The sequence below is a fragment of the Hemitrygon akajei genome, chromosome 20, assembly GCF_048418815.1.
Source record: "Hemitrygon akajei chromosome 20, sHemAka1.3, whole genome shotgun sequence".
In the NCBI taxonomy this organism is placed as follows: domain Eukaryota; kingdom Metazoa; phylum Chordata; class Chondrichthyes; order Myliobatiformes; family Dasyatidae; genus Hemitrygon; species Hemitrygon akajei.
Window position 1 is genome coordinate 66,866,493 of NC_133143.1, and position 12,617 is coordinate 66,879,109.

The 12,617-nt window shown below is 38.2% G+C and overlaps 1 protein-coding gene across 3 annotated transcripts in view; it reads left to right on the top strand.

Annotated features, from left to right (window-relative positions):
• nek10 (NIMA-related kinase 10) overlaps nucleotides 1-12,617 on the top strand; it is a 103,424-nt gene that overhangs the window by 30,856 nt on the left and 59,951 nt on the right. For all 3 annotated transcript variants that reach the window (XM_073024523.1, XM_073024524.1, XM_073024526.1), the window contains 5 exons: nucleotides 1,144-1,223; nucleotides 1,312-1,398; nucleotides 3,247-3,471; nucleotides 6,798-6,937; nucleotides 11,676-11,737. In XM_073024523.1, coding sequence (XP_072880624.1) covers nucleotides 1,144-1,223; nucleotides 1,312-1,398; nucleotides 3,247-3,471; nucleotides 6,798-6,937; nucleotides 11,676-11,737 — 594 coding nt within the window. The remainder of the gene's footprint in view (nucleotides 1-1,143; nucleotides 1,224-1,311; nucleotides 1,399-3,246; nucleotides 3,472-6,797; nucleotides 6,938-11,675; nucleotides 11,738-12,617) is intronic.

Consider the following 12,617-nt stretch of genomic DNA (forward strand, 5'->3'; position numbering starts at 1 on the left):
GTTACTGTTTGAAGAAAAAAGGCAAAAAATAACCACAAAAATGCTAGTTGCAGATTGTCAACAAAAATCAACACAAGTGTAATTATTTCTAATGTATACTTTATTCCCCAAGCAAACAAATGGCTGTGTCATATATATAAAGAGAAACACCCGCAGCCCCCAAAACATAATAACGTACAATTTAACATGTAACATACACAGCAAATTTAACCCTTAACAGTCAGTATTATTTTTTGGGGGGGGGGGGAATACCAATTGGAGGTACTGCTGTCCAAATCAACGTTATTTTCCCTTGTGAAATTGTTTGAAATTTACTGGAAAATGGCAAGATTTAATTATCTAAAAATTAGCTTTATTTATCCCATGTAAATTTCACATGTACACTGACCAACGTCCAACACAGTCCGGGTATGTTCTAGGGGTAGCCAACAGATGTTGCCACACTTTGGGCGGTGATACAGCATGATCAGGCCTTTCCCATTTAGCCTTTCACAGCTATTTAAGCTTAACCCATGCGTCTTTGGAATATTGGAGGAAATCGGAGCAGTCAGAGAAATCCCACACGGTCATGGGTAAAACGTATAAACTCCTTGCAGGCAGCACTAGGAATTGAAGCCCAATTGGTGATCACTGGCACTGTAAAGTGCTGTGCTTTGACTATGCTACTATGTTGAAGACAAAGTGAAGTTTTTGAGATTAAAAGCTATTCTTCCAATTAAGATTAAAGAGAGGAAAGGCCTGATCGCTCACCAAGTTTTGATGGACTTAGTTTGTTCCTGAGCTGGCTAGAGATTAACATATTTATACCAGTAAAGAAAAGAACATACCTGCAAAGTTCGAAGTAAATTTATTATCGAAGTATGTATCTGTCACTATACACTAGCCTCAGATTAATTTCTTGCAGGCATTCACAGTTAAGCAAAGAAGTACAATAGAATCAATGACAAATTCCATACTGACAAACAACCAATGTGCAAAAACATATTTGTTGCTGTTGAATCTCAGAAATATACATGAAGTAATAGTTTTCAGTGCTGGTACCATTGTGACACATGAAATAAAACAAAATACAATTATTATGTCAGGTAAGCAGAAACAAAATGATTTATACCAAAACCTTTTAATCTGAGATATTTTCTTTAGACCCTGGTAAAGCTACTGGCAGCCAAGGACAATAATGTATTACTGGGTGCTCTCCTTGCTCTTACCAGCTTAGCTGAAAGGTATGTCATTTAAATAAGAAGCACAAAATATAACTCTGCAGAGTGATGTGCAACTGAACAAGATGATAACGTTTACTATCTTTTTAAGTCCTGAGTGCAGAGTGAAGATAGGGGAACTTACAATTGTAGAAAACCTGTTAGTAATTTTACAAGAATATGACTTGTTATCCAAAAGGTAAGTTGAGTATTTACTTTATTCAAATGTTACAGTATTAGAAACAGTTTAGGTATGAGGTAATTAATTAATCAAATACAGGACTACACAGTACTGAGTTTTTAACCCTGGTCTTGTGAAGGGTGTTTGCTCTGAGACATTTACTCTGTTTCTCTTTACACTCAATAGTGCTCAACCTGTTGAGTCACCTGCAGTTTGTTTTTATATAACCATATATAACAATCACAGCACGGAAACAGGCCATCTCGGCCCTCCTAGTCCGTGCCGAACTCTTAATCTCACCTAGTCCCACCTACCGGCACTCAGCCTGTAACCCTCCACTCCTTTCCTGTCCATATACCTATCCAATTTTACCTTAAATGACACAACTGAACTGGCCTCTACTACTTCTACAGGAAGCTCATTCCACACAGCTATCATCACTCTCTGAGTAAAGAAATACCCCCTCGTGTTTCCCTTAAACTTTTGCCCCCTAACTCTCAAATCATGTCCTCTCGTTTGAATCTCCCCTACCCTCAATGGAAACAGCCTATTCACGTCAACTCTATCTATCCCTCTCAAAATTTTAAATACCTCGATCAAATCCCCCCTCAACCTTCTACGCTCCAATGAATAGAGACCTAACTTGTTCAACCTTTCTCTGTAACTTAAGTGCTGAAACCCAGGTAACATCCTAGTAAATCGTCTCTGCACTCTCTCTAATTTATTGATATCTTTCCTATAATTCAGTGACCAGAATTATTTGACTTATTTTATTTATTCTTATTCTTATTTTATCCAGAATTATTTTATTTGACTTCATTGTTGCTTGGAATGTGTCACTAATATGAGCCTATTTTTATGGAAGGAAAATGCAGTCTTATAGATTTTACAGATTCTTGTATGATTATTTTATAGCTCCATTGTATAAGAGTCAAGATTGTTTAGTGTCATTTCAACTATACAAGTGTAAGGGGGAATAAAGTAATTGTTACTCCAGATCTGATGCAGCACAAAAAAAGAACACAATAATAAAACACACAATAAATATAAATACATAAGATAACTTAGATTGATTTTACATCAATCAGTCAGATATGTAGATTGATTGTATGTCCATAAAGTGATGCTTGACAGAGGAGTGTCTGTACATAAGGAGACTGACAGGAAATTAGAGGTGGTGGTGGAGGATGTGGAGGGGTTGGTTAGTGGGTGGAGGTGTTGATCAGCTTTACTGCTGGGGAAAGTTACTATTTTCAGTCTGGTGGTCCTGCTGTGGATGCTACGTAGCCTGCTCCCTAATGGGAGTGGGACAAACAGTCCACTAGCAGGGTGGGTGGGTCTTTGAATTAATCCTTGATATAAATAATCATTTTATTGTTTCCTAGAATTATCAGGTGAATGTGTTATGTGTACACCATGACATCAACTGAAAATTGTAATATGTGAAAAAGGATATCAAATTTGTTATGTATGTCACTTGTCTTTCTGTAGATTCAGTCGGCGGAAAAAGGGCAATTAGCATTTCCTCTCAGTGTTTCCGAATTTGTGTCATTGTTCATGAAAGTGAATTTTTGTTAAGCTATTGAGAAAGTTCTCTAATTCCTCAAACAAAAATTTGGGATTGTATGTTCTGTTGAAGAAGAAGTGGACAGTTTAGCCTCTGTCCTTTAAAGCACATACAAAATGCTGGAGGAATTCAGCAGGTCAGGCAGCAGATATGGAGGGGAATAAACGGTCGACCTTTCAGGCTGAGACCCTTTAGAGGAATGGAAAGGAAGGTGAAAGAAACCAGAATAAGAATTAGCCTCTGTCCTTTCTGGTTTTTGATTGATTGATTGCTTTCTTTAACACTGATGGTGTTTGCAGAATGACAGCTGAGCTGCTTCGTCTACTCTGTGCAGACGCTCAAGTGAGAGAACAGGTTAAGGTCTATGAAGGAATTCCTATTCTCCTCAGCCTGTTGCATTCCGACCACCTCAAACTGCTATGGAGTGTTGTTTGGATCCTGGTTCAGCTGTGTGAGGATCCGGATACCAGCACTGAGATTCGTTTATGGGGAGGCATCCAGCAACTCCTGCACATTCTCCAAGGGTGAGCTTAAAGTATTGTAAAGCACCATTTAATTTGATCCTTTTGTGTTAGTTACCTGTTACAAAACTGAAAGTACAGGAAGGTACTTCTGTTAGACATAATATAAGAATAGATTATTCCCAACTGTGCAGTACTGATTTGTGTGCTATATAATGTATTGACTTACTTCTGTGTGTGTGTGTGTGTGTGTGTGTGTGTGTGTGTGTGTGTGTGTGTGTGTGTGTGTGTGTGTGTGTGTGTGTGTGTGTGTTTAGTAATTTATAGTTTGGATTATTATGTATTGTGATGTACTGCGGCTGCAAAACAACAAATTTTATGACATATGCTCTTAAAATTAAACTTGATTCTGAATAGTATTGTGACTTTTGTGCAAGAAAAAAATCTTGCATCTAAAATACAAGCATAATATTGGATTTTAATATAGATGAATGAGGATATTTATGAAATGAGACAGTTTCAAGCATTGGACCTTAACATAGGAGCAGAATTAGGCCATTTGGTCCAGCAAGTCTGTTCTGCCATTCTATCATGGCTGATTATCCCTCTCAACCCCATTCTCCTGGCTTCTCCCCTTAACATTTGGTGTCCTGACTAATCAAGAACCTATCAACCTCTGCTTTAAATACATCCAATGACCTGGGTACCACAGCTGTCTGTAGCAATTATTTCCACAGATTCACCACCCTCTGCCTACAGTAATTTCTGTAGGCAGGAACGTGCCATCATTCTGAGACTGTGCCCTCTGCTCCTAGACTCTTCCACTGTGGGAAGCATCCTCATCACATCCATTTTATCTAAGCCTTTAAATATTTGTGAAACCCCCCTGGTTTCCTTGGCTGCGTAAATCTAGGGAAGACAACCTCTGGCCCCGCCAAACTCGTGAGATTGAGGCACTCTCCCACTCCAAACCCTGTTTGCGTGGATGCTGTATAATCTGCCACCCTGCTACAAATTAGTGCCACAAAATAACAGACAGTACACTGCTTACGATTAAAAGTTATCTTTATGATCGTTAATTTGACTAAGGGGTTAGTAAAGAAAAGGGCCATTTTAATGAAACAGTCTAATGTGCACAAGTTGAATCTCATGGTTTCTCCATAGTCACCTATCTTCAGTCGGTCTCACCCCGGCTTCCTTCAATCACAGTCCTGCTCCAGGTCAAATACTACGACCTCTTCTTTCCTGTGTCTTTCCTCTTTACCTGCTCTCGAACAAAAGCCCCAAGCCCAGCCTTAGAGTCCCTTACCAGAGAAGCATCCCCTTAATTCAGCCATCCTAATTGGATGGCACACATTTCTCCTCATCTCTTATTTCACCAGTAACCCAAGCAAGCTGAAAATAGAACCGACTGCACTTATAGAACAGCCAAGATGAAATACATACTGCGTAACAGTAAAGGTATGAACCAGGGCACTACATTTGATAGATTTCAATGAGATCACCCACCCCTCCCACCCTTCATTCTTATAAACTCCAGCACTAGTTTTATTACCCTTTGAAATTGAGAATATGCTTCCTGAATTGAAAATAGTTCATTCAGGGAATTTAGAATCCTGTGACTTTTATTGTGCAAAATAATTATCACTGAAGCATTTTGATAGTTTAAAGAATAATGTGAACATCCATCACTCTGCCAATTAATTAAGATGTTTGTAACTCCAATTGGAGAATGTTATCTACTTCAGAGCTGCTATTCAAATGAGGCTGCAACACACATGATTCTGTTTTGATTTTGATGTAATCCTATTCAAGTAAGATTAGAGTAGAATGACAAAAAAGGTCTTCATAACATGTTGGGCCGAAGGACCTGTTTTGTTGTGTATAACTTTGATTTATGTGAATATACTTGGAAATAAACATTCTAGCATTTCCAATTGAGAAATTACATTGTCTCTTCCACTGTTAAGTCATTAGCCTGTATACTCAGTCGATTCTCTCCAGTCTTTCCAGACTTTTTGTGCTGCGTTGTTAAATTGTTAATTTTTCACAGTGTTCACCACAACATAGGGACTCACCTTCAAGGACTCTACAACTCATGTTCTCAGTATTATTTATTTGTTTGCTTGCTTGTTTGTTTATTAGTTTTATTTTGCTCTTGCAAAGTTTCTCCTTTGTGTGTAGTTTTTCATTGATTCTATTGTATTTCTTTGTTCTACTGTGAATGTCTGCAAGAAAATGAGTCTCAAGGTAGTATTTGGTGACTTTAATAATTACTTTGAACTTAGAACTTTATTGATGCTTGTGACATGTAGAGTACATCGGCACTGTATCTATATTTTTCATTGTGTAGTTTAATATGCTTTATCTTTTAAGTTTGCCAAAAATAAACATTGATTATGTTACTTTTGGCGCATGTTGTGAGGGAAGATATGAAAATAACTTTTGCTCGTTCCTAGATGGTATGTAATATTGCGTGCCTTCCATTTGTTTAAGTCATATAATTTCTGTCTTTATTATAATCTGTTTATTACCATAAGACATAGGAGCAGAATTAGGCCATCGGTCCATCGAGTCTGCTCCGCCATTCCATCATGGCTGATCTATTATCCCTCTCAACCCCATTCTCCTGCCTTCTCCCCAAAACCTTTGAAGCCCTAACTAATTAGGAATCTATCAGCCTTCCTTTTAAATATACACAATGACTTGCCCTCCACAGCCACCTGTGGCAGTGAATTCCACAGATTCACCACCCTCTGGCTAAAGAAATTTGTCCCCATCTCTGTTCTAATGTGACGTGCCCCCGGTCCTAGACTCTCCCACTATAGGAAACATCTTCTCCATGTCCCCTCTATCTATCACCACAATAGAGAAAGTAGTATTTGTTAATGAAGAATTAATGTGAAGCATCGTGTTGTATCTTAGAGCTGTGGAGCATAGAATCCCTTGGTGACCATCATCCATTTCTATAATAATTCCACTTGCTGCCAGGAATTCCATATCCTTCTCTGCCTTACTCTTTCACGTGGCAGAAATAATTTAATCGTTGATACTGCTAGAGCTATTTCTATCAGATTGTATTAGAGTTCTTCTTCTTCATAAACCCATCGCCCCTACTGAGGCATAGGTGGGCAACAGCAGCTCACCAGAGTCCTCTATCCTGGGCCAGTCTTTTGAGTTATCCCCAAGAGTAGCCCAACTTCTTGGTGTATCCTTCCTCAAGATTCTCCCAGGGACAAGGCCTCTAAGGTTCTGCTGGTTCTGTAGCTCTGGATTTTTATGGGATGAGGTTGCAAGCCCCATGTCCAAAACTCCTTTCTCAGCCAGGCTTGGGGCCATCTATGGCAGAGTTTATGCATTTACCAATGTGTGTCTTTTTGTTTGCTTAGAGATAGAAACTTTGTGTCTGATCGTTCTTCAATTGGAAGTTTGTCCAGTGCTAATGCTTCAGGGAGAATTCGGCAACTTCAATTGTCTGAAAAGCTGAGTACTCAAGAAATTCAAGAAAATATGCTCTCATTGCAAGAAGGTATAACATTTTATACTGAAGTGAAACTCTAGTGTAAGGATAAATTTTTGACTAAGTCCTTGTAAATTGATTAAAGTGTTTTCTTGGTTTACAATAAAGTATTAATGTTAGTTAAAAGAATGACTATTTATTTCACTGAAAAATAGTTAACAATGAAATGTATTGAAGGGTAGATAGATGTTGACATACCAAGCCAGTCGAGTCCTGTTAATGTTAGAACATAAAACAATACAGTACAGCAAGGGAGCAGACCCTTTGGCTAACAATGTCTGCACTGAACATAATGCTGAATTAAACTATTTCTCTTCTGCCTGTTCATAATCCATATCCCTCCATTCCCTGCATGTTCATGTGCCCATCTAACAACCTTTTAAATGCAACAGTTATATATACTATCAAAGCTTTCCCTAGCAGCCCATTCCAGGCACCTACCACTTTCTGTATTTAAAACGCTTGCCCCACACACACATATCCTTTAAACTTTTCCCTCTCACCTTAACTGCATGCCCTCCAGTATTAGGCATTTAAACTGTGAGAAAAAGTTATTGTCTGTTTAATCTATCTGTGCCTTTTCTAAGCTTAAAAATGTCTATCATGTCTTAGAAATGCCTCTGATGTTCCAGAGGAAACACCCCACATTTGTCTAACCCAGTGTTTCCCAATCTATATTAGCCCAATGCCCCCCTAAAGCACATTCATACTTGCCAGTGCATCTCTTAGGCACAATATACTATCCAGTATAGTGTAAAAACATGCCTACCATATGCTAACATAAGAGAAATATTTCTGTTTTAAATTTTTATTTGTCTTTAAATCTAGTACTTGTGTGCTGTACAGCAGCTTCGATATCAATGTGATCCTTGAGCTTGGTGGTTTTTAGCAAGGGTTGAAATATCTGGTTCAAATTGACAGCAATTTGACAGCAAAGGCCTTAAATCCCCACACATAACAATGTCCAAGTAGCTTCTGTTTTTTGTGAGTACGTAGTTCACTGCACTGAAGCCTCTTCAATAAGGTAGGAGGATGGAAATACAATGGAGAACAGTTTGACTCTTCTCTGAAGATCAGGAAACTTTGTATGTTAGTGTAGCCAGATCCTACAAAAGCTGACATTTTTGGGAAGCATCTTTGCTTCTTCATCATTCTGAATTTTGATAATTTCTTCTTGCAAGCTCTCTTCCTGTTCTTCCACCTTGCAAAGAATTACCCAGTCCGGAGTTTCCAGATCGTTCAAATCCTTGAATCAATTCCAAAATCCTTCCTCAGTGACTGCAGGTATAAGCAGTACTCTTGCAAATCACTGTCTGTGAAAGAGAGTGCCTTACTTTCCATGCAGGGAAATTGTGAGAACATTCTTCTCCCAGTGTTTTGCTTATATATTTCCAATTTTCTGATAAAAGTGGACACTGCACTTTTAGCCTGGATTAAATTGAAATTCTCACCCTGCAGTTTCATATTTAGAATGTTCATTTTGTCATACAGATTGGCTAGGTATGCCTCATCTCCATGTAGAAGTACAACCTTGTCTCCAAAGCTCTTGTCGACTTTGAGCAACAATTCAACCACCATCTCAAAAAGATCAAAACAACATTTTAAGCAGCAGCCTTTTGACAACCAACGCACTTCATTGTGAAGAAGCATGCATTTAAAATCTTCATCATTATCTTGGCATAACTGGCAACATATTCTGCTATTTAATGGATGAGCTTTAATTTTGTTGATAGCAGATATTACAAGAGTCATGTTTGAAAAAAGATTTTGGATGCGAGATGTTAACGGTAAATTACACAGCGAATTGCAAACTGACTTGGAATTTCTTTTTTCATAAATGCTTCTAAACCAGCATGGCGACCTGTCATATATGGTGCTCCATTTGTTGCACAAAAAATCATATTCCTAATTGGAATATTTTTATCCTCAATATTCATTTTGAGCTCGTCGTAGATTGATGCTCTGTTGCTACTGGTTTTTAACGTTTTATCAGAGAATCTCTTTGTAATTTTTTTCCATTTTTGATAAACTGTAATATGCCATTAACAATACCTCGTTGTCTCACTCATTTGATTCATCCAGTTGTGTCCCAAATTCTGTTCTTTGTAGCTCTGTGCATGGTTGATACTGAATATCTTCACTCATTTTGTCAATACAATGAGCTACAGAGTTATTACTTAGAGGAGTTGATTTTAAAATACTGGTATCCATTTTGAGAACAATGGTGGTGGTGAGCACTTCTGATGCAGCTGGCATTATTAATCTTTCACCAATTCTATGAGCTCTTCCACACTTTGCTATCATTTTGGAAATGTTATAAGAAGCAATGAGACCACTATCACTGTCATTTTTAGCTTTCTTGGCAGATGACTCGAGTGTGCAATGCTTTTCAAATGTTTCTTTCATCTTCATCTTTATCTTCTGTAATTGAATACCATAAGTAGCCTTTTCAGGGTGTCTCTTACAGAAGTGTTCCTGCAAACTTGATGGTTTCTTGGCTTCATTAGACAGTACAGTATTGCAAATAAGACACATGGGCGTCGTTGATCTGATGGGTATGGAATAAAACCATACTGCAGGTACGTAACATTGTATTAATGCATTTCTTAGCAGGATTCGAATTTAAGGCATCTCGGCCTTCAGACTTATAGAGATTGCACTGCATGTATTTATCCATCATTAACAGGGCTAAATTAAAATAAAAAATCAACACAAACTGAGAATGTCTATCGGATGTTGACAATGGCAGCGAGTTGATACTATCGGACAGGTCTCGTACCTCAAGTTAGGGTGCCGCTTACCCCTCCCCATAAGAATCTTGAAGGCCCCCAGATGACTTCTATTTCCCCTAACACGCCCCCTTAGGACAGGTAACTGCCCCATTGGAAATCATTGGTCTAACCTCTCCTTGTATCTCATATCCTCTAATCCAGGCAGCATCCTTTTGTACCTCTTCTGAACACTTTCTAAAGTTTCTATATCCTTTTTTGGGGTGACCAGAATTGCATACACTACTGCAAGTGCAGACTTAACAAAGATCTATATACTGTAGCTATAGTAGGTCTTCCTAACTCTTGTACTCAATACTGCTACCAATAAAGGTGAGCGTGTCATATACCACCTTTACCACCCTATCAGCTTGGGTGGCCACTTTCACTGAGCTGTGGACTTGGAGCCGAAGATCCACCTGTACATCAATGTTGTTAAGGATTCTGTCATTACTCGTATACTTTCTCCTTACATTAGTCCTTGCAAAGTACAACACCCCACACTTGCTTGGATTAAACTCCATCTGCCATTTCTCTGCCCATGTCTTTAACTGATTAATATTCCACTGTATTCTTTGACAGTCCTCTTCACTGCCCACAGCTTCTCCAGTCTTTGTATCCTCTGCAAACCCAAACATCTACATTTTCATCAGTTTATCCATTTCATTCATTTATGCACTAAGGAGTTACTTTATTAAATACACCTGTACACCTGCTCATTAATGCAAATATTCAATCAGTCAATCATTGTCAGCAACTCAATGCATAAAAGCATGCAGAAATAGTCAAAAGGTTCAGTTGTTGTTCAGCCCAAACATCAGAATCGGAAGAAATGTGATGTAGTTGACTTTGACCATGGAATGATTTTTGGTGCCAGATGGGATGGTCTGAGTATCTCAGAAATTGCTGAACTCCTGGGATTTTCACACAGAACAATGTTAAGTGTTTATAGAGAATGATGCAAGAAACGAAAAAACATCCAGTGAGCGGCAGTTCTGTAGTTGTTGTTAAAGTTAACCTTGTTAATGAGAGAGGTCAGAGGAGAATAACTAAATTAGTTCAAGCTGACAGTAACTCAAATGGCCATGTGTTACAACACTGGTATGCAAAAGCAGATTTCTGAATGCACAACACGTTGAATCTTGAAATGGATGGGCTACAGCTAATAATAGATACAGTGGCCAACGTGTGTGTATACAGTGTGTGTGTGTGTGTGTGTGTGTGTGTGTGTGTGTGTGTGTGTGTGTGTAAATTAAAATTAAATTAAAGTTCATGTAGGCAACATCGTCTGCCCTACCTCATCATTCACCTTTATCACCTTCCCAAAAAACTCAATTGCGTCTTCAAGACATGACCTGACTTACACAAAGCCATGCTGAGCTTCCCTAATCAGGCTGTTTTTCCTAATCTGTGTAAATCTTTTAGGATAAGGTTTTAGGTTGAATGTTAGTACAGAAAATTCTTCCAAATTTCTGCATAATAAGGTTCTCCAATGATGACATATTGAGTCATCTGCTGGATTTTATAAACCCTGTGATTCATAATTGATAATATTTGTAAGTCCTTTACAGAGAATGTTGGATGCATGAAACACTATGCCAGGGGTGGGGGTAGAGACAGATACATTAGGAATATTTAAGGAACTCTTAGGCATGTGGATGATAGAAAAATAGAGGAAGGCTTTATAGGAGGGGAAGGTTAGATTGATCTTAGAAGAGGTTAAAGGTTGGTACAACATCATAGGCCACAGGGCATGTACTGTGCTGTAATGTTATATGTACTATGTTTACCTACAGGAGTAAGCTCTCTTGCTATGGACCAAGAGAGTTCTATTAATCAATAATCAAATAAATCATTAATATGGTGAGAAGTTGTAACAATGTTAAGTTGTTATATTCTGAATAAAAAGCAGCCTGAAATGTCTTCCAAAACGACTTTACAGGACAATATATTCACTATTGATTACGTTGTTATTTCAGCATGCTGTGCTGCCCTTACTGAACTAGTGCTCAATGATACGAATGCTCAACAGGTTGTACAGGTCAGTGTGGTCGAAGTTAAAGAAAATAGCTTGTTAGAATACATCCTTAAAAGGTAATTGCTTACTTTGTACACCTTTCAAAGCCATTTTATCTTTGTTGAGGTTCCAGCGCTCTACTTGTCATTGGGATTGATCAAAATTTATTGTGAGCAATCTTCAAAATGGCATCAAAATACCTCAGCAGTCCTGATGAATACGTTATGATAGCAAATCTGATACTGATCTAACAGAACACAGATCAAGCTTACCATTGGGAAAGTTGAATCTGAAAATTTGAACAATGACATAGGTGAAGGAAATGCATGTATTACAATCAAATTTTCTAGGTAATACGACAGTAAATAAGTTAGCAAATTGTGAGGAGGACACAGAGCCTGCAGAGGGACATAGATAGGTTAAGTGAATTGGTATAAAGCTGGTAACTTGTATAAAATGTGGGAAATAGTGTGGTTATGCACTATGGAAGGAAGAATGTAGAAACAAGTTATTTAAATGATGTGACAGTATAAAATGTGGTGCAAAGAGATGTCAGTTTCTGGTGCATAAGACACAAAGGGTTGGCATGTTGACACAGCAAGTAATTAAGATGGCTAATTAAATATTGGTCTTCATTGCAAAATACATGAAGTATAAAGTTTTGTTGCAACTTTACAAGGCACTGACTTGATCTCATCTTGAAGTTGGCTTTCGTTCTGGGAGCTGTGAGACAGGATGGATACTGTGGGGATGTTTCTCTTAGCAGAGATATCTAGAAGTTGGTAAATGTTCTCCCAACTTACCCTTCCTGAAGTCCATGATCAATTCCTTGGTCTTGCTGATGTTGAGTGTGAGGTAGTTGCAACACAACTCAATCAGCAGATTTGTCTCAGTCTTGTACACC